Genomic DNA, 23,328 nt, shown 5'->3' with positions numbered 1-23,328 from the left:
CCTCTTTGTGGAGAATCGGGACTCATAAACAAGTACAATAGCTTTGACTGTTTCCCTTAAGAGCGGCTTTCGGATGCTCAAATTATATTAAGACTAACAATCATGGAGCTTTAAAAACTTTCTCTGTTTTCACGTCATGTTCTCTTCTTGTGGTGAGTATTTCAAATAGATCACACGTTTGAGTTTGGTCTTAAGGCTGTCTGTTTTATTCTCTTAGACAACAAGGCTAAAATTGCAATTTTGGAGGAAGAACTTTCTGATCAGAAGATGAAATGGACACAACAGGAAGGTAATTTAAATTGAATTCATACTCTCTCCTAATTTAATTTAAATTATTTCTCGACGAACATAATTTTTAAACAGAAAGGTAATTTATTTTCATCAAAACCGGTTTATAAGACGACTATTGACATAGCTGCACCTGAGACTCGTATAATTATTTGTATACTCGTACTGGAGTCTTAAAAGGTATCTATTACCGCTTGTAGACAATCTAATGCTTTTAATACCCCATTAACATGCATTAATCTCTCGAATGTTTGCTTTTAGCGGAAATAGAGGCGTTGAAGACAACTGTGGAAAACCTTACTGCACTGGTTAACGAAACTTGCTCATGCAAGACACAGCCACCCCTAAATGTATGTTGAGCTCGGTGTGATTATTTGTCCGCGCAGCTTGAATGTTTTCAATCTTTGCTTTTCAAAGTTTTCAATGCAGGTTTTTTTATTTATTTATTTTTTTTTTTTATTGTTTGTTTCTTTCCGTTCAGGTCTCCTCTTGTCAGGAAGTAAAGGGAAGAGATCCGTAAGTTGACACAATTGTTAGTTCCTGTTATTGAAAATAAGTAACAATTAAAAGCGTGCATGTCGCTTCTTCGTTTTTCCATCCAGAAGGATCGGACTTACCATGTTCTTATATTTAAGTCAGATTTACCCTTTATTTTAAAAAGTATTAATTGATAACCACTTGTTGCTGGCCTTAAAATCTCTTAAAACAAGGTCTCCTACGGACAAGTTTTGTAATTTTTTTGCAATAAGTTGTATATATAGATTGCATGTAGAGTGTATGAGTATCTTAATATTTAAAACTTTATTTGTAAATGATTGCGTAATTCATCCTTTTGGCTGCGAGGTATTTTAATAACTGAACTATCTATCATCTATTACGTGATACAGTTGGGTCCTGTTGGATTACATCTTGGTTTTTTTTTTTTTTCTTATTTCAGAAACTTTAAGATTTTTAGGCCTTTCATTGTCTAGATCGCTTTACAGTCGGTTACGAAACAATGACGAAAATCATATCTATATCCACCTAACGGTAGCGTTTTTTATGAGTGCGCCAATTTGCTACAACTCCTTGGGAATTAAGCAATTCCTCAGTAAGGTCTAATATGAGAAAGAGCACAGTTTGTTAATTAACAAATCGACGGCAGTTTTCTATGGTCTATACTCTTATAGACCATAAAATGACGTCAAAAAATGTTCAAAACTCAAGTGGAACCACGAGCCGCAGGCGAGTGGTTTCACTGCCAAGTTTTGGACATTTTATGGCGTCATTTTATGGTCTATAAGAGTATAGACCATAGAAAACTGCCGTCGATTTGTTTTTTACAATAACATGGAAAAAGGACGAGCGGAATTGGCTATTTTTTGTCGTTGAGAAAGCGCGCGCGCTACATCTGACGTCATTTTTATTGTCTGTACTCTTATAGACAATAGCTACGAGCCAATCAGCGCGCGGGAATTTGGACAGTTATTGTAAAAAGACAGTTGAATGTCAATTGTTGCCTTGTTTTCAATAATAGCAACTCTTCTCCTTTTTATCAGTTTTGAAGTAGCTTGTTAATAAAAGTTTAGTACTGAGCGTCAGATTAAACCAATAGTAAGAGAATTAATCCGTTCAAGCACATAAATTGCTGTATATAGCGATTGCCACAACCAGACCTTAACTTTGGTACAAGAAACCGGCGCCAAGCTACGGGAAAAGCATATTGGGTTTGGTCAAGAGTGGATGAGCTTATTCTCTCCTGGCTTGCCTTACAATAGCCGATACTTTTTTTGGCAAGAACAGAGCACACTGAAGCACAACGTCAGTTAAAAACAGAATTCAAGTCAGATTTTTAAGCGTTCCTCCTTTTTGCAGGCTAGCTGTGAGTGGTGTGTACAAACTGTTGGTCAATTCACAAGAGATTTCTGTTTACTGTCACATGGGAATCGACGGATGTGGTGATGGAGGCTGGACGACGGCCATGAAGATTGATGGCAAAAAGGTACACCTCTCGCTATAAATGTGCCACCTCGTAATTCGGCTTTTTTGGCAATAAAAGAGAATATTTTTCTTTCCTTGCTTGCAGATGACCTTCCATTACGATTCCGACTACTGGAGTAACAATGTATCCTACAGCGATGTAGGAGGGGAGACTGGATTTGATGAAACAGAAACCAAATTGTCAACCTACTGGAGCACGCCCTTCTACAAGATCTGCCTCGGTATGAAAGTCCACGGGCAGGACAGGTTTATTGTGATAAACAAGCAGGCCAGTTCATTGTATGCACTGATCGCTGACGGGCAACACCGCGCCACCTCACTGGGACGCGTCATGTGGAAGAGTTTGGTCGGTGAACAAGGCTCCTTGCAGCACAACTGTAACCGAGAAGGGTTTAACGCTGAAAGTCTTCCTGGTGGTCCAAGAGCAAGGATCGGAATCCTTGGTAACAACGAAGACAACTGCGATACCTGTGACTCCAGAATCGGTTTGGGTACTGGAGGAGTCCATGACAACTCCAACACGTGTGGAAACGAGGCTAACTATGGAGGAGATAATGGAGACAAGCACATTAAAGCCATGGGGTACATCCTGGTGCAGTGAATGCTACCAAGATGCCACCAAGTGTTAATTAGTATAATTAAGTGGGTTAAGGGATTGGGACTAGTAAGGGCTTTGTAAGACAGAGATGAAATAAACACTTGCGTACAAGGTCAAAAAGGTTTCCTTTCTTTGATGATTTTCTCGTAGGTTATCGCATGCTTCAATGTAAGTGAGATGGTTCTTAAGTGCTAATAGGACACCTGAGCTAAAAGCAGAGAAAGACTCTCAAAAATCATTTTCAAACGTTACCAACACCATAGGAAAAGTAGTACTTTCATCGAAATCGTTGAACTTTAGAATTTTATCCATTGACCGGTCCGGCGCAGGTTTTACGTACAGCATAACAAATGACATATTTATTTTGAATATTCCCACTTGAGGATTTTATCCAAACTGCATTTTAATATGGTTCCATATTGAGAGCTAAAATTAAATGGCACAATGAAGGAGAAAAAAACGAAATATTTCCTTAACCTAGAAAAGAGACACTATAAGCAACGTATTATAAGCCAACTTAAAGTGGACGAAAATAACTTTATTACCTCGGATCAGGAAATATTAGCAGAAGGTGAATCTTTTTTTATAAATCTATATACATCCAACAGAAATGTGCACAATTTAATTGACAGATATGATTTCTTTAAACATGAAAACGACACCGTCCTGAATGACGAGGAACGGAACAATTGTGAAGGCCTTTCAACAGAAAGGGAATGCCTTGCAGCCCTGAAAACCATGGAACAGGGAAAAACCCCTGGATCTGATGGGCTGCCTGCAGAATTTTATAGAGTATTTTGGACAAATATATCAAACTTATTGATTAACCCACTTGATACGCGCACGAAACGAGTCAGCTTTCCATCACACAAAGAAGAGGGGTAATCAAACTCATCCCTAAGAAAGACGCTGAGCCATATTTCATTAAAAACTGGAGACCGCTTACTCTTCCCAACTGCGACTACAAAATTGCAGCAAAGGCTGTAGCCAACAGGCTGAAAAATGTTCTTCCCGATCTCATCAGAAGTGATCAAACTGGCTTTATGAAAGGCAGGTTTATTGGCGAGAACATTCGATTAATAGACTATGTTATTCATTTTACCAAAGAAAAAAACATCCCAGGGCTATTATTATTTCTTGATTTCGAAAAAGCTTTTGACACGATTGAATGGCCTCTTATCATAAAATCTCTTCAATACTTCGGTTTCGTCCCAAGCGATGTAAACTGGGTGAAATGCCTTTACAGCAACATAGAGAGCTGCTTCTTAAACAACGGCTGGACAAGCAATTTCTTTAAAATTCAAAGAGGGGTCAGAGAGGGGTGCCGGTTGTCTCCATATCTATTTGTTCTTTCAGTTGAAGTCTTAGCCAAGGCTTTTAAAAGAAACTGCAATATCTGAGGAATACATGTTAACCAAGAGGAAATTAAAATAAGTCAATACGCAAACGATACGACTTTAATATTAAATGGTTCACAGGCGTCGCTCTCAGCTGCTCTTAACACACTCGACGATTTTGGAGAAGCCTCGGGTCTCAAAATCAATAGTAAGAAAACAGAAGCAATTTAGATCGGAACAAATAGTGGAAAAACAGAAATTCTTCTTCCAGAAAGAAATTTTCAGATGGCAAACCAACAAAGTAAAATCTCTTGGCGTATGGTTTACGACAGACCCCGAAAACACTGTACTTTTAAACTATAAGGAAAAATTGGAAAAAAATTAGAAATCAGTCTAAGCAACTAGAAATACCGTAGATTAACCTCAAGTGGGAAGATCACAGTTCTGAAAAGCCTAGTAGCTTCTCAAATTGTGTACGTCTTGGCACTCTTGTGCACAAACAAAAAAATAATGAGCGAGATTAACAAGCTCTTTTACTTGTTTCTTTGGAACGGAAAGGGCGATAAAATAAAGCGAGATATTATGATTAACAATTACCCAGCAGGTGGCCTGATAATGATTGGATAAAGAAGTACTAATCAAGGTAAATGGAAACTTTTTTCGATCTTGAACTGAAAAAGGTTGAGTGTACCCTACCTTTCACAAGCAACCTTAATAAGATAGACATAGCTAATATCTTCAAAACGCAAGACAGTTTCTTAAAGGAAATTCTCCTAATCTGGTCAGAAATCAATTTTAAAGAGAGTATAACATCAGAGAGCCAGTTTACAGAACAAAGCATATGGTACGATTCACTTATAAGGATCAACAACAGCCCTATTTTTTCAAAGAATGGTATCGTAACGGCATTATAAAAGTTAAGCACTTAAGGAACAGAGAAGGAAAATTCCTCACTTCACCAGAACTTTCAAACAAATACAACATCAAGGTCCAACCCTTCGTATATTGTGGAATAATTTCTGCTCTTAAAAAGCTATGCAACACATTCAACCAAGAAGACCACACAAATGAAGGTAATGGATACGAAAGTTATTCGACAAAACTAATAAAAGCCCAAAAAGCAAGCAAGTTGGTGTATGACAGATTAGTTACAAAGAAAAGTGCCGCCCCTATTACAAGACAGCAAAAATGGATCAAAGACTGCAACTTAGGTGAAAACGAAATAGAGTGGGGCACGACCTACCAACCAGCTCATAAAATCACAAAAAGCACAAAACTCAGGGAATTTCAATTTAAACTGTTGCACAGAAGAATGCCAACAAATGCTTTCTTAACTAAGATAAGAATAAAAGAAAACTCCAACTGTTTCTTTTGTAAAAAAAAAAAAAAAAACAGAAAAACTCATACACCTTTTCTGGTCCTGCCCCAAAACGGCGCTTTTTAGGGAGAGCATAATAATGCGATTAAAACTTTGTCAAATTATTCCCGATAGCTACTCTGCAGAGATGACTGTTTCACTAGGCCTGAGATCAGACTCTTCTAAACTTCAACGCCAGATCAACTTTTGTTTTCTTATTGCCAGGCACTATATCTGGCTCTGCAAAACAAAAGAATATATACCTCTATTTCAAGGATTTCTCAAATACCTAAAGACAATTTACAGCATACAAGTACAAGCAGAAACGAACAATTTTCTACCCAAACAATGGTCATTCCTACACGATATCACATAAAAACTATCGTTTCAACTATAGCGTTATTCCCAACGCCCCTGATATTCTCTATGTCCTTCATCCGTTAGCTTATCCTGCCTCAATAACCCTAATTATCTTGCAAACAAGTTTCTTCTGACGCAAAGGTGTACTTAAAGCATAAGAAACTTAAGAATGTTTGTAAATAGTAAGTATTGACAACAATGTAAGCAATAAGTATTGTCAGTATTGTAAGTATTGTATTTATTGTTAATAATGTAAGCAGTGTTCAATATTGTTATTATTGTGTTATGTAAAGCAGATTAAAAAAAAATGCATTTTAAAATGTACGCTAAAAGTACTGTTTATCAGCTTTTACTTGAAAAGGTCAACTAGGATTTTTATCCATAGACTAAAAAGCTGGCAAGTATGATCAACAACGAACAGCAACCATCTGGGAGTAAACACGTAATACAGCGCGCACGCTTTGGCCGCCATTGGCGGTCAAAACGATTTTTAGCGGTAGCTTACTTCTTTCCCAGAAACTTGATTTTGTTTCTAAATAGGATAGGTGAATTATTACCGACATTACAGCAACAAATTGGTCTCTAAAAAGCCATTATGGGAAAGCTTTTGCCTATAAAAGTTGAGCATGCGTAGTTGTGCTTTGTGTTACTTTCCTGACACATGAAAACGGATTTGAACCAGATGTTCTTTCTCGAAGATTAAGAAGATCTGGAGGGGGGGGGGGGGGGGGGGGGATAGCCCCACACACACGCTATTAAGGTATGTCCTGCCCCAAAGGGTATTATTTTTGAGTCGTTTTAGTCTGAAATTCTGTATAGATTTGGACCAATATGGTCTTAAATCGGGTATGGTTTCCAAGGGAAACACAACGGCCTATGAACGTATTTGTCGTGTCAACTCCAAATGAATAGTATAGAGAAAGAGACTCCAAAATCTATCACTCGAGCTGAATTGTCGGGTGAATTTTACCAATTCTTGACTTTGGTACTGATGCGAAGTTCATTACACTACAAGCCAGGTCTGAAAACGGGTATGGAACATGGCATATTTTGGTCTTAAATAGGGACAGGATTTGGAGAACCGGGCGGTACACCCCTACGGAGAATTCCGAGGAGTACCCCCTCGGCTGGGCACAACATTAGATGTTTCTTTAAATTAAACTTGCACCAAAGGATCGAGATAGAGATTTGCTGAGAAATGAAGCCCTTTAAAGTTTACAAAACCTTTGGAAGGAACTCGAACAAAAATTTTGTGCTATTGCAACAGTGCATCCTCGCGTCAATAAGAGCATCTGGGTTGTCACATCTCATGTTTACAAGGAGAGACAGGTCCTGTCAAGCAGGAGGGACAGGTCTTCTATCATCAACTGTTTAAAGATTTCATAAGGGCGTGTGAAAGTTTAAAAGTACACATTTTGGCCCATTGAATAAACATTATTGTTATATACCTAGACTTTCACTCAACAAAACGAGTGCTGTGATTGGTTGATTCTTGGTTACGTGCCCCTAATCAAATACAAATGTATCCCGGCCTGGATACATTTCTGCATTTGTGCCCCTCTCAATTTTTTGAAGGGAAAGTCTAAATATATAACAAAACTTGATGCATGGTCCCTCGGGAAACTAGTTAGTTTTGTTTTCCCTCGAGTCCTGATTTTTCCCGAGACGAAGTCGAGGGAAAAAGAAACTAACTGTTTCCCGCGGGACCATACAATAAGTGAATAATGTTGTTGCTTCACGGGTATATATTATGTACTCACAATGTGACCAGCTACCAGTTGGCATGATGGCTCAATTGGTAGAGCACTGTACCGGCATCGCAGAGATCCGTGGGCTCAAATCCCATTTAAGCCTGAATTTTTTTCAGGCTTTCTTTTCGCAATTGCTTACAGTGCACCTAACCCCCATTTGTTTTTTTCTATTAAATAGACCTTTGCACCGGTGCGAAACATATTGCGCTATTTGGCGCCTTTTGCATTCAAATCTTGACTTTTATAGGCTGTAAAAGTTTCGATATCTAGCCATCATCTGTCCCATGACGCAGCTAGTAAGGAGCATGAGTCTATTCCTTACTTGATGTCACAAACTGCTTTGCATTGTATAAGGTCTTTGTGAAAATGCATGCAAAGCAGTTTGTGACGTCATGTAAGGAATAGACTCATGCCCCTTACTAGCTCGGTCATGGGACAGATGATGGCAGGAGCCATAGTCAGTGATGGAGATCTAGACCGTAAGCGTGGGGTCCACGCAGCCCCATGTGTTGTACCAAAAAATCTATTTTTAGAACAAAATTTCGCCACCCTTCACGTCAAAAACCCGCGCGGATACACGCAAATTTGCGTGAGGCTAATACCTTATATGGAAAATGGAAGAGAAGGTGAAGTTCGGTTTCGACAAAAATACATAGTTTTTAAATACTTTGAATGTGAAAATAACATTTTATTACCCTGTACATGTTTAAGTTCCTCCCTCTTACCCTAGTAAACTACAGCTGTAAACTAAAGCATTGGGGACAGCTTCAGGAAATTCTCCTAGCTGAGAAGAAAACATAAATATTCCCCGCGAGGCTGAATTATATATAAACTGAAATTTTATTTGAGAGGTCAGTTTCAACCATTTATTTCAAATTGGTGGTAAATCCTTGAGGAAACGAGTTAACCCATCGTCTCAAACGTTTTCTATGCGATCCCTGGCAAAAATATTCGGCGCTTCCACCAAATTTGGTAAACAGTCATTTTACGAGTGTAATAAGCCGGCCAAAGTTTAGCATAAAAAACTTGAAATGCCGAGTGCCTGTGAAACAGGTAATGGTTAATCAAGATAGAGATTACCGAGCGAAAGGTTAAAAGAATTCAGTTTATTGGCAGAAATTACGTAGTGAAGCTAAAAGCTGTTGAATTGAGCAGATTTCGTTCACAATCAGTGCCAAATGTTTCAACATCAGTCAGACGTGAATTTCTCGATTACTTCTTTTTGCCGCTTCTTGCTGCTTCTTATGACGGCTGTTGGCTTACTGCTTTCAAGAAGTATTACACGTAAGACTTGAGATTAACGTTCATTCGTTTATTAGTTGTTGAAGTCTATGGACCCTCTATGGTCATCCAAGGGACAAGAACCTGCTGTAAACACGTTCTTACCAAACTCTTTTTTTTTTTTCAAGTTCGCAGGATAAATTTCGTCAACATCAAACTAGTAACTTTAACATCAAATAAGCTAATAATTCGCAAAATGCCTCCAGCAGAACTTAAGAACTGAAGAGGTGAAACAAAGCTACTAGCAGACAAACAACAAGTTTTTATGCATGTACGCGGGAGTGAAAACAAATATTAAGCTAAAATGACAGAAGAGACTTTTTACTTTAGTAAAGTACGTTTCTTGACTAAAACCCAGAACCAGTCGAAATGTTTCAACTTGGTGTCGGTCACAATGAAATGCATCCTCCACTGAACTGTTTTATATCCCGGCATCAGTAATAGGCTTTGTTCTATAGCCTAGAAACCGGCTGCAGTTTTACGAATGTGAGAAGATATAATTTTTTAGCTTATTTTTTTTCCTGGTTAGAAAGTCCATCCATGTAGCCGGTTGTTGTTTTGCCTCTTCCTTTGCACGGCCAAGGAACTTGATTCCAAGCAGCAAAAAGCTCTTTTTCCAGTTCAACATGAGCAAGGAAACAGTGAAAGTTGACAGAGTTCAATAAAAAAAATGCGTAACAACTTTGCATCATCATAACTTTCCACATCTGTTTAGACTTACTCCAACATTAAATGACTGAACTTTAGGCATTTTTTGGGTACTATTGTATCATACTATACTGGCAAAAGTGACGGCGGAAAACAGCTGAGAAAAAATTCACTTAGGTAAGAAAGTCCTCACGTGTTTGAGGTGTAACCATTTTTCATTCATTCAACTGTAGCAACGCACGCAGCGCCACCGTTTTTGCGCCTTTTTTTGACTTTACTGTGAGAGTCATGTGAGCAATATGCCGCTTATTCCAACTTTCCCCGTCTTCTTTCAATTGTTACCTTTTCGTTGTGAGAGTCTAATTTCTTAAATGTGGGAATCGAGGATATATTCCTTGGCAGAATTTTAAAATTTGGACGCCATTTTGAACGGGTAGAAAAAAACAGTCAATTCCCCCACGCGTGATCCTGGCAATTTACACGCGTGCGCGCACGCGCGTATGGTACAATTTTTTTCTAAAATTATATTTTTTGGTACAACACATGGGGACAAGCTCACAAGTCAAAATGGCATCTCGTTACAGTCTCCATCTCTGATTATACCTCCTGATGATGGCTAGATTTCGTAACTTTTAAAGCCTATAAAAAGTCAAGATTTGGTTGAAAAAAGGCGCAAAAAGGCTCAATGCGTTTCGAACGGGTGCAAAGATTTACTTAAGCGAAAAAAATTTGGGGGTTAGGTGCACTTTAAGTTGCGTACTTACTTTCTGCTTTTTTAATGTTTTTCTGTGCTAAAAAGCTGAGAAAAATTTTATGCTAATGATAAAAACCATGAACATAAATATATTACCAATAGTTATCTTATCCAGTTTTTATTTATGTAGTTATTTATTTATGTAGTTATTTATTTATTTATTGGGTTTCATTACCTCATACACAGGAGCCCGCTCATACATAATTACATAACAAAAGAAGAAAAAAGAAACAATAAAAAGTATTATACTATAAACAAGATGGCAGGCACAAACGGAGACCATGTGGATCCATGCAAGGTGCCACCCGAATAGATTGTTACACATTTATACATAATTACATGATAAGACAATTTAAAAAAACAATAAAAGGTGTTATACTTAAAGGGGCAAGGAGGAACGAAACCATTAGGACTCATTTTGCAAGGTGCCGCCCAAATAGATAGTTTTACAATCATGATCATGGCAGCATATATGTTTATCGAAAGGAAAAAAATTAAGGGTGCGCCATGAGTGGTGGCATACCCACAACCGTAAAGGTGACCAAGTACACGGGCGTTCCGCATCAAATCGTTATACATCAAAAGCTTTGGGTGTAAAATCAAGGATTGATTTCTTTTAAATATCGAAAGAGCTGAAAATTTACATCTACGGAAGGCTACTTAGACGCAAAAAAAAAAAACCTAATAGATACAATTACGATTGCTTGTACCTCAATTAGAGCATTCATCAACTACCTATAACACTGATTAACTTTTTCCATTTTTTTAAATGATAAGTTAATTCATCTCTTTTCCTGGCAATATGGAGCTCAATAGAATAAACTCTCTTCGTTTTGGCAATGAACCCTTTTAAGGAAGGCTTGGCGTTTTGGCATTTCCGACAATAAATATAGTATTTACCCAACAAGAGAATATGATTGATTAAAGTAAAATCGTCCTGAATGTCGAATTTCCCAAAAATTAGATCAACTTCGTATAATTCGCCAACGTAGATATCCTTATCTCGGAGCCAGGACAAGACATGTTTCCAAAATTCACAGGACTCCTTACAGGAAAAGAGTAGGTGCTCGATGGATTCGTCCTCTTTTTGGCAGAAAGTACATAGCGGTGATTGCGAAATGCCAAACCGAAAGAGCTTTTTATTTGTAAAAACAATTCGATTTAGTACTTTGTACTTTGTACCTTTGCTATGGCATGTTCCATGAGAAAAAAACAAATTACCCCTCCACTGTTTCTTCCAAATATTTTCCACGTCACGAGTACTATAAGTTTCTTGCAAGAAACAAATATCCGCGCCAGATTTACTGAGCCAATTGAATATGGCTTTCCGCTTTTCAAAGGTACGAATCCCTCGAACATTTAAGGACAATAATCTAAAATTAACATTGCTAGGCCCCATGTGACTGAGAGAAAAAGACAATAGTACAATGGAAAAAGCTGAACAAAAAAATACAGCTTTGTTTAAAAAATACTAATGAAGTAACAATGACAACTAAGAATTGAGGATGTAAATCAGATTTTGACACGTCCAAATAGCCATCAGCGAAAACAAGAGAAAAAAACACAAACAGAAACAACATACGTAAAGAACTGCACAAGGAAACAAAATTTAAATTTAAATTTCAGAGGGCAACAAGGAAAAATATCCCGAGTGCTGCCCTTGAGAGTGGAACTCGTATCGAATAAGAAAGCCTGACCAGTCTTGGCCGCTTAATAAGCAAGGCCGGTGCGCAAAGGCTCCACTGCACCTTATTATAGTATTATAGCAGAGTAAACTGAAACGCAGCTTATCTAAAGAATAATTCTAAATAGCATAATATTCAAACTATAAACAGTTTAAAGTTTATGAAACAACCTTTCCGTTAATTATTAGCTTGTCGGGTTCTGATTTACTAAAGGATACCCTTAGCTCTTTCTCCTTGGCTTCTTTGAGCTTTGGCATCTTCTTGCGCCTCTTCTCGATTATTTCTTGTGGAAAATCTTGAAGTATCATATATTCAGTGTCTTTTAGTTTGAAGCCTTGGCTGAGAATTCTTTCTCGATCTTGGAACCGCAAAAAGCTTGCAAGAATTGGCCTGGGTTTACCATTGATGGACTTACCGACCCGGTGTACGCGCTGGATCTCTATAGTGTTACTTGGGTCATGGAAGCCGAGCGCCGTTTTCAAAAAATGGTTTAGGACCGTCCTTGTGTCAAGGGCTTCACCGCCTTCTACAGCGTTGACTTCTTTCTCTGGAATGCCAAAGAACTTCAGGTTTTCACGCCGACTGTACGATTCAAGATAGAGATGCTTCATGTGTAGCTCGTTGATCTGCTTTTCCTTTTTCGTGAGTTTACCTCGCAGCGCGGATACTTCGTCATTTAAATTAGTGAGCCCAGCGTCCATTGTGTCAATCTTCGAATCCATCATGCATGTCTCACCTTTCAATTTCTCCACAGTCGTTTCTGTCCTGGCAAGTCTAGAAGAAATGTCCCTCAAAGATAGCTCAATGGCATCCATTTTCTCTTGTTTCTTTAGAATCATATCCAGTACTGGTTTAATGTCCTGGTTATCCGGTGTGTTTGTCATACCACGAACCGTTTCTTCTTCGATCTCAGCGACTTCAATTTCACACCTTCCGAAGTCGCTTTTCTTAGTTTTGGAACGTTTATCTTTCGGTGAACTCGATTCTGTGGAACTCGTACTACTTCTCTCGGATCTAGTGCGCTTTGATGATATATTTGTCTTTTCCATTGAAAGGCTACGCTCAAAAATGAAAAAAGGCCGCGGAGCCTTGCAAGACACGACTATTCGGCAGCCATGCTCGTTCCAGTCCATCGAAACTATTATTGCGCAAAAAAGGAAACATAAAAGTATGAATTAAATGACAAAATGAAGGAATTAACACATCATTGTTGGTCTAACTCTATTCATTAAAGTTACAGTTGAGTAACATTTTAGTCCTCCGAACAACAACAAATAATCAAAGTAAATACAGACCCAGCAATAACAATGTTAAAAATGAAATTCACGTTGGTAAACTACTCAACGGTAAGTTGAAATCGCCTGTGTTCCTAATCTATAACATTTTTAGTAATTTGAAGACAAGTATTCAATTTGGCACTGCCACAAAAATCGACAAAAACTGAACAATTTTCAGTTCAGTCTTCCCAACCGCTTTGCGCCTGGCTCCCTCACAAGTTCGAAAGCTTATGATGATGATTTCTTTAACCGTTAAAATGGGCACTGATGGTTGATATTGTGTTACGAAAGGAAATATCATATTTGTTTGGGGGTGTTATATTTTTGTTTCAATGCCGATGACCTCTCTGTAAATTTGACATCTGATAATGTTTTTTCATCAGATTTTTTGGGCAGCCTCTAGCAAAGAGTCGTGATTTAAATTTTTTAACATTATCCTCAAATGTTGTTTTTGAGGAGTTTGTTTGTACGAGTCTTAAGGCTTCGCCCTTGACAAATCCTTTTTGACTCCTGGTCGGTGGCTAGAGTAAAAATGCGTGTATTGAAAGGTTTCAGTCGGCTTGACATGTGTTTTAATATCCAGTATGGAATGACAATGGGATCGATTACCTTTGTGCCGTAAAATGATTGTTGGATGATATGTGTAAATGTTTGCTTGTTCAATGAACCGTTCTATATCGTGTTTATCAGTGTCCCACAAAGAAAAAATATCGTCAAAGGTTTTACGACGCTTTGACTAACAATTTGTGTTTCAATGTTGGCCATAAAAAAGGTTCGCAAAAGCAACGGCCATTTTTGTGCCCATGGCTGTACCATGGATTTGGAGGTAGTTCTTTCCATTGAATTGGAAAGAATTTTCTTTGAGAATGAGTGTTAGCACTTCTCTCAGGTATGGGGTGCGAATGGGGGGGGGGGGGGGGGGAGAGGGGTTGTTGCTGTGAAAATTATCGTATGCTTTGGATACTGAAGTTATGCCCTCCAAGTGTGTTATATTTGGATATAGGCTTGTAGCGTCCATTGATACAAGGAATGTATTCTTGTTGACTTTCACTTTTTCAATGAAATTGATAAAGTCTGTAGTGTCTTTAAGATAAGACGCTTGTGTTTTAGAGCACTAATATAGAGAGGTTACACTTCAAAAAATGTTTTCATTGTTAGAAGTCGTGCAGGTCTGTCACCCCTTGCTATCTCCTACAGACTTGTACTGTACAAAATCAAGAGAGTCTCTTGAGAAATAAACGCTAATTACACAGCATATTCTGTTAACACGGAGGGTAGAAACCTACCCCATTGTGTATTTTTATTTTAGACTAAAAACGTATGAAAAAAATACAACAAAAATTACAAAAAATCCCACTTAAATACCTCTTAGAAAACACAACCCATAGCTTGAGCCTACATCGAATCGAAATTACAGCAATCTGACTGGCTGGCAAGGACCAACCAGAATGCACCATTTTCGATTCTACCATCCCCACATTATTGGCTAAAGCCTATAGAAAAAACCGATATTGCTATACTGTCTGCGGAACGGAATTGAGAATAACACTCTAACTTTCCCCATCAAAAATCTTCAAATAGCAACTGACGAGAATCGTAAGATTCGAAACCGAGCTCTTGCTTGCAAACTCGCATTGCTTGCTGAAACTTACAAGGGAGAAAAACTTCGATGATCTTTTGGTATCACACACGGACACTGAAGTCCTTTGAACGCAATCCAACTGGATTACCAAAAATCTGGATGCTCGAAAGAGTATGACGAGGATAGCGAATTATCAGACGAAATACGACTGAAGCTACCAACTGCCTCCCAAAACTGAAAAAGAAGAAGCTGTAGAAGAAGAATAACAGAGCGACGCCAAACGAAAACGAAAAGCTGAAGTTGAAGTCAAATCCTCAACGGAGGCAGAAATCAGAAAAACGGAGGAATCCATAAGAAAACTAAACAGACATTTGGACAAGTGAAGACATGTCCTAAGTCACTCTGTTACAACGCGCGGGCAAACATCCTGCCAGACGAATAATTTAAAAAAGACATTTAGGCGGTTAAGCAATTACTACTGCCGCCTTGAACAACAACAAAAAAAGCTTTAGAGAGATAAAACAAAGGCTCGCCGTATCGACAGTCTGAACGAGAAAGGCTTGTCAAACAAATCCAGAAGCAATTCGCCGACGGCGGACATTGCAAATCTGTCAACTCTAGCAGCCAATTTAGAGCAACAGTTCAACAATCTCAAACCAAGAACGTCACATCCACAGGGAACTGTGAACAATAAAGATGTTGAAAAGTACCTTGGTCTGTTTTCTGAGTGCTCTCACACTAACGTAGACGGAAAAAGCGAAAGTAAGGGTAAAACACACATTGCAAAAGAGCAAACAAAAGCATCAGTTGCACTAGAAACCTATCTTTAGGAGGTTAGAAATATCAAAACTTGCCACGCAAAGAACCTTAAAAGGTTAAACGCTATCAAACGTCCCAGCGACCTAAATTCAAAATAAGGGAACAAGGGAAGCACACTTACTGTCATGGACAAACAAGATAAAATACAAGAAGGTCAATGTCTTGAATAATTACAGCCTATTTCTAAAACACCAGCGTGACTTTATCAATTTTATTGAAAAAACGAAAGTCAACAAGAATACATTCCTTGTATCAATGGACGTTACCAGCCCATGTACAAATATACCACACGAGGAAGGCATAGCTTCAGTATGCAAAGCATACGATAATTTTGATTCACAGCCAACAACCCTCCCATTCCACCCCATACTTGAAAGAAATGCTAACACTCATTCTCAAAGAAAATTCTTTCCAATTCAATGGAAAGAACTACCTCCAAATCCATGGTACAGCCATGAGCACAAAAATGGCCGTTGCTTTTGCGAACATTTTTATGGCCGACATTGAAACATTGTTAGCCAAAGCGGCGTAAAACCTATAGTTTGGAAACGTTACATTGACGATACTTTTTAATCTGTGAGACACTGGTAAACACGATATACAACGGTTCATTGAACAAGCAAACTCATATCATCCAACAATCAAATTTACGGCTGAAATCTCAAATGCTGAGACTACATTTCTGGATACAGTTGTATGCAAAGATAATCAATTCCATCATCATTCCATACTGGATATTAAAACACATTTTAAGGGGGAACTTAACATAAATGCCATTTTACCGCACTTGACGTGGCTTTAATGGAAATATCTCGTTCACGTTTCAAGCAATCTAAAAACTCTACTTTCACCCTTGAATCTATGTTGTGGGGTGTTTTGCGAAGTTTTGGATGACTTTTGGGTATATTTGGGAGAAGACAGTTTTTTTTAGAATGATTGGTAAAATTAAGAGAAATAAGAAATATTGAGAATTAGTGAAGTTTTAAAATTAGAAATTGTAGTTAATAATTAATAGAAGGACACCAGGTTAGTTCACTAGCAACGTGGGGTGCTTTGCGTGGGTATCAACTGTCTGTTACTGTTCCAAAAATCATTTTCTTTCTTCCATCCCTTCTTTAAACCTCTTCAAATTTCATTCAAATTTAGGTTAAGTTCCCCCTTAAGCCGACAGAAACCTTTCAATACACGCATTTTTCCTCTAGCCACCCACCTGGAGTCAAAAAAGGATTTGCTAAGGGCGAAGCCCCAAGACTCCCACGAACAACTCCTCAAAAACATCATTTGAGGATAATATTAAAAAATTTAAATCACGACTCCTTGCTAGAGGCTACCCAAATAATCTGACTAAAAAAATTTTATCAGATGTCAAATTTACAGAAAGGTCATCGGCATTGAAGCAAAAAGACAACACCCCCAAACAGATATTTCCTTTCGTAACTGAATATCAACCATCAGTGCCCAACCTCAAACATGTTTTAATGGGAAAATGGCACTGAATACAAAACCAGTCTTTCCTATGAGAAATCTTCAAAGAGCCACCTTTAATTTCCTTTTTAAAAAAGGAAAATCTCTAAATGACATGCCTGTCAGAGCAAAAATATAAAGGCGTTACACTTTAAAAATGTTTCCATTGTCAGGAGTCGTAAAGGCCTGTCACCCCTTGCTATCTCCTAATGAGAATAATGAGAGATATCTTAAACTGTGCTTTCCATATGTAACGGTATTCAACATATAGGGATTATAAAACCTAATTGCAGAAGTGTAAACCACAAACTGATACATCTCTCCCGCTAAATTAAGCCAAACTTCCATGTTCCATACACAAAATGTCTAGTACAATGGACTGTTGAATTTCAATTAAGCCAAACTTCCATGTTCCATACACAAAATGTCTAGTACAATGGACTGTTGAATTTAAATTAGTGGCCTCGTGGCCAATGTAAGATACTTGCGGCGCAGTCTTTCTATAATTAATATGAAGTTAAGAAATTTGCTGAATAAAAGTGTAAACTTTAAGTACCTCTACCCAATGTGACTATTTTTTCCCGGTCTTCGATCTCCACTTTGAGAAAACTTGAAGTGATATGTTACTCAACGTAACAGCAAAATTTGTGAAGTAGAAAACGTGGCATGTGATAAAATTCCTATGTGACTCTTTCTAATCAACACTTCATTTTTTTGTTAATCTGCACCACCCCTTTTTATATTCACTGAGATCCATTCCTTAATTCAGTTAAACTACTATGAGGGTCTGGATGGGGTTCAGTGTTAAGTGTTATTTGGCGGGGTTTTTTTTCTTTGTTAATGTTTAGTGTTAAAATTTGTAAAATTTTAATGTTAAGCGTTTTAACAAAAAAACTGTTAAGTGTTAAAAGGTTTTAGAACAGTGATTTCACGCATTAAAGATGTGGTTCATCTTGGCAAGAGTATGAAATGCAACTGGGCCAACTGGTTTATAGATCTTGAGGGCTCGAAGAGTGGTCTAGTTCTAATTTGAACACCCCGCGATTCTGCTGGCCGTGATGCGTGTAAGAAGTTACGAAATCTGCTCACCCTGGACTGCGTAAGGAATAAAGATCGGATGGCTGTAGAACCAATCGTGCGCCTTACTAGAACCTCGGTACTTGAAGTACTGAGAGGAATAACTTTGGTCGTGCACAGAATAGTTCCAGAAAAGTATCGCTTTTGGAAAACCAATCAGAGTGGGGTATGCAAAAGACCCATTGCAGTTGAAAGTGGACCTCAAGGAAAAGTGCTCGTGTTAGACTATGACTTCGAATCTAGAGAGACTCGTCTCGTGGAATTACTTTTGCATCAACCAGTTGATGTACACGTACGGAAAGAAACATTCAAAGATGCAAGGGACCTTTGTTTTACTAACGGTATAGCTTTCGTTTCTGAGCTAGGATCTGGGACAATTCGTGTCATCGATTTGGACGGCAAAGTATGTTTAAAGCTGGAGGGCCTGAAATTGCGAGCAGAGCTACTTTCACGGCTGGGTCGTTTTAGCTTGCCACAGGAGGGCACAGTGCCAATTCTCCGGAAGCGACTTGCGACACATTAACAAGCCTTAGCTGCACAAGTTAAGAACCCAGAAATCGTCCAGCTTAACACGCCTTTAGTAAAACTAACGGCAATTTGTGTGGCGAGTACGGACATTCTTTTGTGTTTGGATGACGAGCACCAAAGGATTATTCAATTGGAACTAAGGTACAATGGAGTTGCCGTCGTTGGTACTAACATGCGAGAAATAAATTATCCCGATGGCGTTTCAAGTATGGAATCTCTTTGTGTGTGGAGACGGTCAGCATACTTGGCGGCATCTGGTAAAGCAGGTGGGTTATACGCCTGTGACCTCGCAAATTCAAACGTCAAACAGCTCCTGTGGAATTCGTCCGATTCATGCAGTGAAATCAAGAGGCTGTTTCACTACTGGGGCGACGTCATTGTCTTCACTGACATCGTAGGTAGGAAGGTTAAGACCTTTGATCCCAGAACCACAACTGTTGAAACACTAATGGGCACTGGAAAAGAAGGAACTAATGATGGAAGTGGTGAAACCTGCACCTTTGTACAAGTCCACGGAATATGCTGTTTGCAGAATATTATCTTTGTGTCGGACGTAGCTGCTCGAATGGTTAAAATAGTTTCACCTCTTACTGGCTCAGTGTCCTTTCTTCAAACCCTTGGAAAACTTTACGACAGTTTTGGAATTGGTACTCAAACCGTAGACGCGGTATCACTATCCCTTCAAGATGCTGTCAACAATGTTTCATGAGTGAATGAATATATTAAAAACACAGTTGCTTCAGTTAAACACCACTACAACACGAAAGAGGCAGCAGCAACAAAATAAAGGTCCCGAAGGAACTGTATCAAAGAAAACACAGGTCTCGTTGGAACTCCTCGAACAAGGTATGGCACGACTGCAAAATAACTTGAAGAGCATAAATGAGGATTATCTTGGTGACGTTGAAGTCTGTACGTTACTGACCACTATACTGAAAACCTTCAAGCAGTCTCCCACTTCAAAAACGACACTTTCACAGCTTTACATGCAGTATGCTCGAGAGTTTGGCACAATTGCAAAAGAATCATTAAAAAGAACGACAAAGTGGAGCGCCAAATACTTTACACGTGAAAAATCGTTTTATCCAGTTCCAACGTCTAGTGTGGAGTTGGCCGATGTTGAAGTGATGAAGCCCCCAACCGGCTGCAAGGATAGATCCTCCAATTGAAGTAGCGATGAAGGAGTTGGTAGACAAATATCGTCCTGTGAGGCAGAGAACAATGCAGAGTGAAACCACAAAAGACAAAGCCGGAGCTCTCCCACCAGCAGTGTATTACATTCAACCTCCTCATTCCAAAGTAATGTTGCACGATGACTCAACTGTTGAAGGTCGAGAAGGAATGGAACAAATTATGCCGCAAGACACAGATGACGATGGAGACTCGCACGTACCCAGCATCACGTTTGTGGACGATAGCACGGTTGAAATAGTTGCTGTTGGTGAAGTGCCAGATCAAGAGGATGAATACGACACCGACTCAGGCAGCAATATGGATGATGACGATCACGACTCCTACCCCGACACTACAACACTCACCAGGTCTGGTCGCGCCATTCGCGCTCATTTTAGCCTTGACTTGTAGAGTTTGCACGATCGGGCGTGCGCATATACATTATCTTGTAAATGACTCTGTGATCAGGAGTTAATTAAATGAAAACCCGAAAATAGCGCTACTTTGGACCCGGGAAGGCCAGGGGGTTCAGATTCAAAGGCTGGCTTGCTGCTGATACATGTTCTAAGAAACCAGAGGATTGGCTAGTGAGGACGCAACAGCCTATTTCCCGGTAGGTTAAAGGAGCATGATGATGATTAATTAAACATATTTTTAAAGTGAAAGATTGCAAAAGTGTAGCAACGACATAGGAAAATTTTCATTGTCGAGCATAATGTACCCTTCTGCTGAGAAATAGTCCCCCATAATTTTCTATGATAGAAACATAAACAGTGAACAAACACAAAATTGTAATAAAAATGACACAGTCTGTAAATTAATTGTAGATATTATTCCATATCGAATGTCCACGTTTGTCTTGATTAGTATCTTTGGCTTTTTTAAGCCATTTCCACTTACATTTGTATCAAATTTAGTGTTACGGTGAATTTTTTAGTGTTAGATGTTAAACAGCCTAAAATTTAACTGTTTGATGTTATAGAAGGAAAAATTTAAGTGTTTAGTGTTTTCGAGGCATCCCCATTCAGACCCTCTACTATATTATTAGAATGGTCGCGTTAAATAAAGTGTGGATAAGATAAATCCAATGGTCTTAGCTTTAGGCTATCATTTTATGTTTTTTACTGTACCAAGATGTATCCCATTGCCTTGATTGCCTTATTCCCGTTATCAGGGTTAAAAAAGGCGCTGATGCCGCACGTGTTGGAGACATCAAGTCTTCCTGCTGTACCAAACCCGATTCTGGAGTCACATGAAACGCAGTCGCCTTGCTCGTTACCAAGGATACCGATTCTAGCTCTGAAGTTGCCTCCTCCGTAACACATACTGTTAAAACCTTCCTTGTTACAGTTAGCCTGCAAGGAACCTTCAGATCCAATCAGCGTCTTCCACGTGTCACGACCCAGTAAGGTTGAGTGGTATTTGCCGTCGGCGATCAGTGAAAACAACGAGCTAGCGGTCTTATTTACGACAATAAAGTTGATCTGCTGGCCAATCTTCATACCAAGGCAGATCTCGGAGAAGGAGGTGTTCCAGTAGGTTGGTAACTTTGTTTCTTGCGTGTCGAACCCAGTCTCCCCTCCTGCAACGTTGAAGGTTTTCTTGTTGCTCCAAAGGCTGGACTCGTAGTGGAATGTACCCTGAAAATAATTCAAAAGGAAAACAGACAAAACCAAAAATGCCGATTAGTTGCATATAATGGGGCTCGAGATAACTGGGAAGTAGTATGGATAAGGATTACTGACACAGATGTACCGGTATGGTGAGGAAGAGAAACAAATACCTGCCTCGCAAAGGCCTCGCCAAACATATCAGTGAAACTCTTTGTTTACTTCATTTATTACGATAAGGTACTGATATTACAGTGCATGCACACTTGCAAAACTGTATTAGGTGAATACCCTGTAAGAAATGGGGGTAATTATCAACCACTATTGTTGCTTCACCCTGTCTACACAGGTTTATTATTTTTCTTGGGGTGCCGTAGCGGGGCTGATTTTGTCCACCTCCTCACCACCCCCCTCCAGAACTCCACGATTATTAAAGCTAATCTGAAACTAAAACTTGGAGTATAGTACGTCCAAAGAAATTTCCTTTGACGTCCAAAACGAGAAGTGTTAACACATCATCACGTGGTAATTATGTCATGCTTGCCATATGGTAGCCATCTTGGATCCGCCACTTTGGCTTTCTGGCATCCCCAAAACTTCAGAAAAGCACCACACTTGAAAACCACTAAAAGAACACTTATAACCAAAGAACATAAAACGTACTGTAACAAAAGGCAATTTTCCATGCGAACACTAACGGACCACATAAAATTGTTTCCAGATAAATACCTGCCCCCCCTCCTCCTCCACTCCCATAATTATGATCTAATCTTACTTTTATTGGCAATCCAAGTTATGAGGATTGATTGACTTCCATAAACATTTGACAAATATACCTTGCTGCCATCAATTTTCATGACCGGCGTCCATCCCCCAGCTCCACATCCAAAATCTCCCATGTGACACGCAAAGGAAGTTGGTTTGGAGTCCAAGATGAGTGTAACCACTTGGGTCGTTCTCCACCTGTTAAATATTCTTAACATATTAGGGTCGCGTTCTATTGACCGTATTCCGGATTTAGAATAAGCGAAATAGCTGTTACATTTATTTTCTTAGGTAAATTGTGGAAGACGTATATACAAACTTTCGGTGATAAGCTTTAATTTAAGATCCATTTTGTATTCCAGTAAATCCAAAAACCTCTCATGAGGGATTTCTAGTAATCTTTGTACGTATTCCTATTCCGGAATAAGGAAAATCGAGCCCACCATAGGTCGACAGTAAAGCGAACAGATTTTACGAAAAGATACTGCTCATCTCTTCTACCTTAAGGGGCCCTCTACCTTTCTTTTGAGGCCGTTGTTAGCGAAAATCTGTTTGCTATGACTCAACACATGTTTGGTCATATCAAATCAAATTTGGTCAATATTCATGTGTAAGAGTGGTTCAATCGTTGAAGTCATTGGGCAACACCCATAGTCATGTGACCCAAAAGAGGGGTTATGGGGAAAAAAATTTTTTTGAAAGGCGACCTGGAATTTTCTGGAAAACAACGACGTTTTCAACTTGAGAACGGGACAAATATTTCACAAATTCTTGTCGCTGCTTACATTCTTGCCACCCGATTTTGCCTTTTTCCTTCTCTTTCTTCCTTCAGCTTGACATTTCGAAAACAAATTCACAGCAAAACAATATGTATGATTCGGGTACAAATAAAAATAAACTGAAAATATCAACCAAAAAGGTGCGAGTAGATCAGTAAATGAGCGAACAAAACATTTTCTAGCGAAAAAGCACATGAACTCATCGGTCGCAAAAA

At 38.9% G+C, this 23,328-nt stretch overlaps 4 protein-coding genes and 1 pseudogene across 4 annotated transcripts in view; 3 read left to right on the top strand and 2 right to left on the bottom strand.

Moving 5' to 3' along the window:
- Positions 1-23,328, bottom strand: part of LOC146454320 (uncharacterized) — a 91,069-nt gene that overhangs the window by 6,686 nt on the left and 61,055 nt on the right. The window lies entirely within an intron of this gene.
- LOC146454322 (putative skeletal organic matrix protein 5) overlaps positions 243-23,328 on the top strand; it is a 52,297-nt gene continuing 29,211 nt past the window's right edge. Inside the window, exon 1 of the mRNA XM_085095621.1 lies at positions 243-289. Coding sequence (XP_084951747.1) covers positions 268-289 — 22 coding nt within the window. The 5' untranslated portion in view covers positions 243-267. The remainder of the gene's footprint in view (positions 290-23,328) is intronic.
- On the top strand, positions 2,143-2,869 carry LOC146454325 (putative skeletal organic matrix protein 5). The gene is made up of 2 exons (XM_085095580.1): positions 2,143-2,269; positions 2,354-2,869. The coding sequence occupies exons 1-2, from the start codon at positions 2,207-2,209 to the stop codon at positions 2,867-2,869; spliced, it is 579 nt and encodes a 192-aa protein (XP_084951706.1). The 5' UTR covers positions 2,143-2,206.
- LOC146454324 (uncharacterized) lies at positions 19,500-20,102 on the top strand (annotated as a pseudogene).
- LOC146454323 (putative skeletal organic matrix protein 5) lies at positions 21,081-22,468 on the bottom strand. Its single transcript, XM_085095665.1, has 2 exons — positions 22,406-22,468; positions 21,081-21,599 (listed from the first exon to the last, which is right to left on the bottom strand). Exons 1-2 carry the CDS (start codon positions 22,466-22,468, stop codon positions 21,081-21,083), a joined length of 582 nt encoding a protein of 193 aa, XP_084951791.1.

This window comes from Pavona decussata, unplaced genomic scaffold (genome assembly GCF_977016875.1).
Source record: "Pavona decussata unplaced genomic scaffold, jaPavDecu1.1 SCAFFOLD_303, whole genome shotgun sequence".
Lineage (NCBI taxonomy): Eukaryota > Metazoa > Cnidaria > Anthozoa > Scleractinia > Agariciidae > Pavona > Pavona decussata.
The sequence above is the reverse complement of the archived record's forward strand: the minus strand, read 5'-3'. Positions and strand labels throughout refer to the sequence as shown.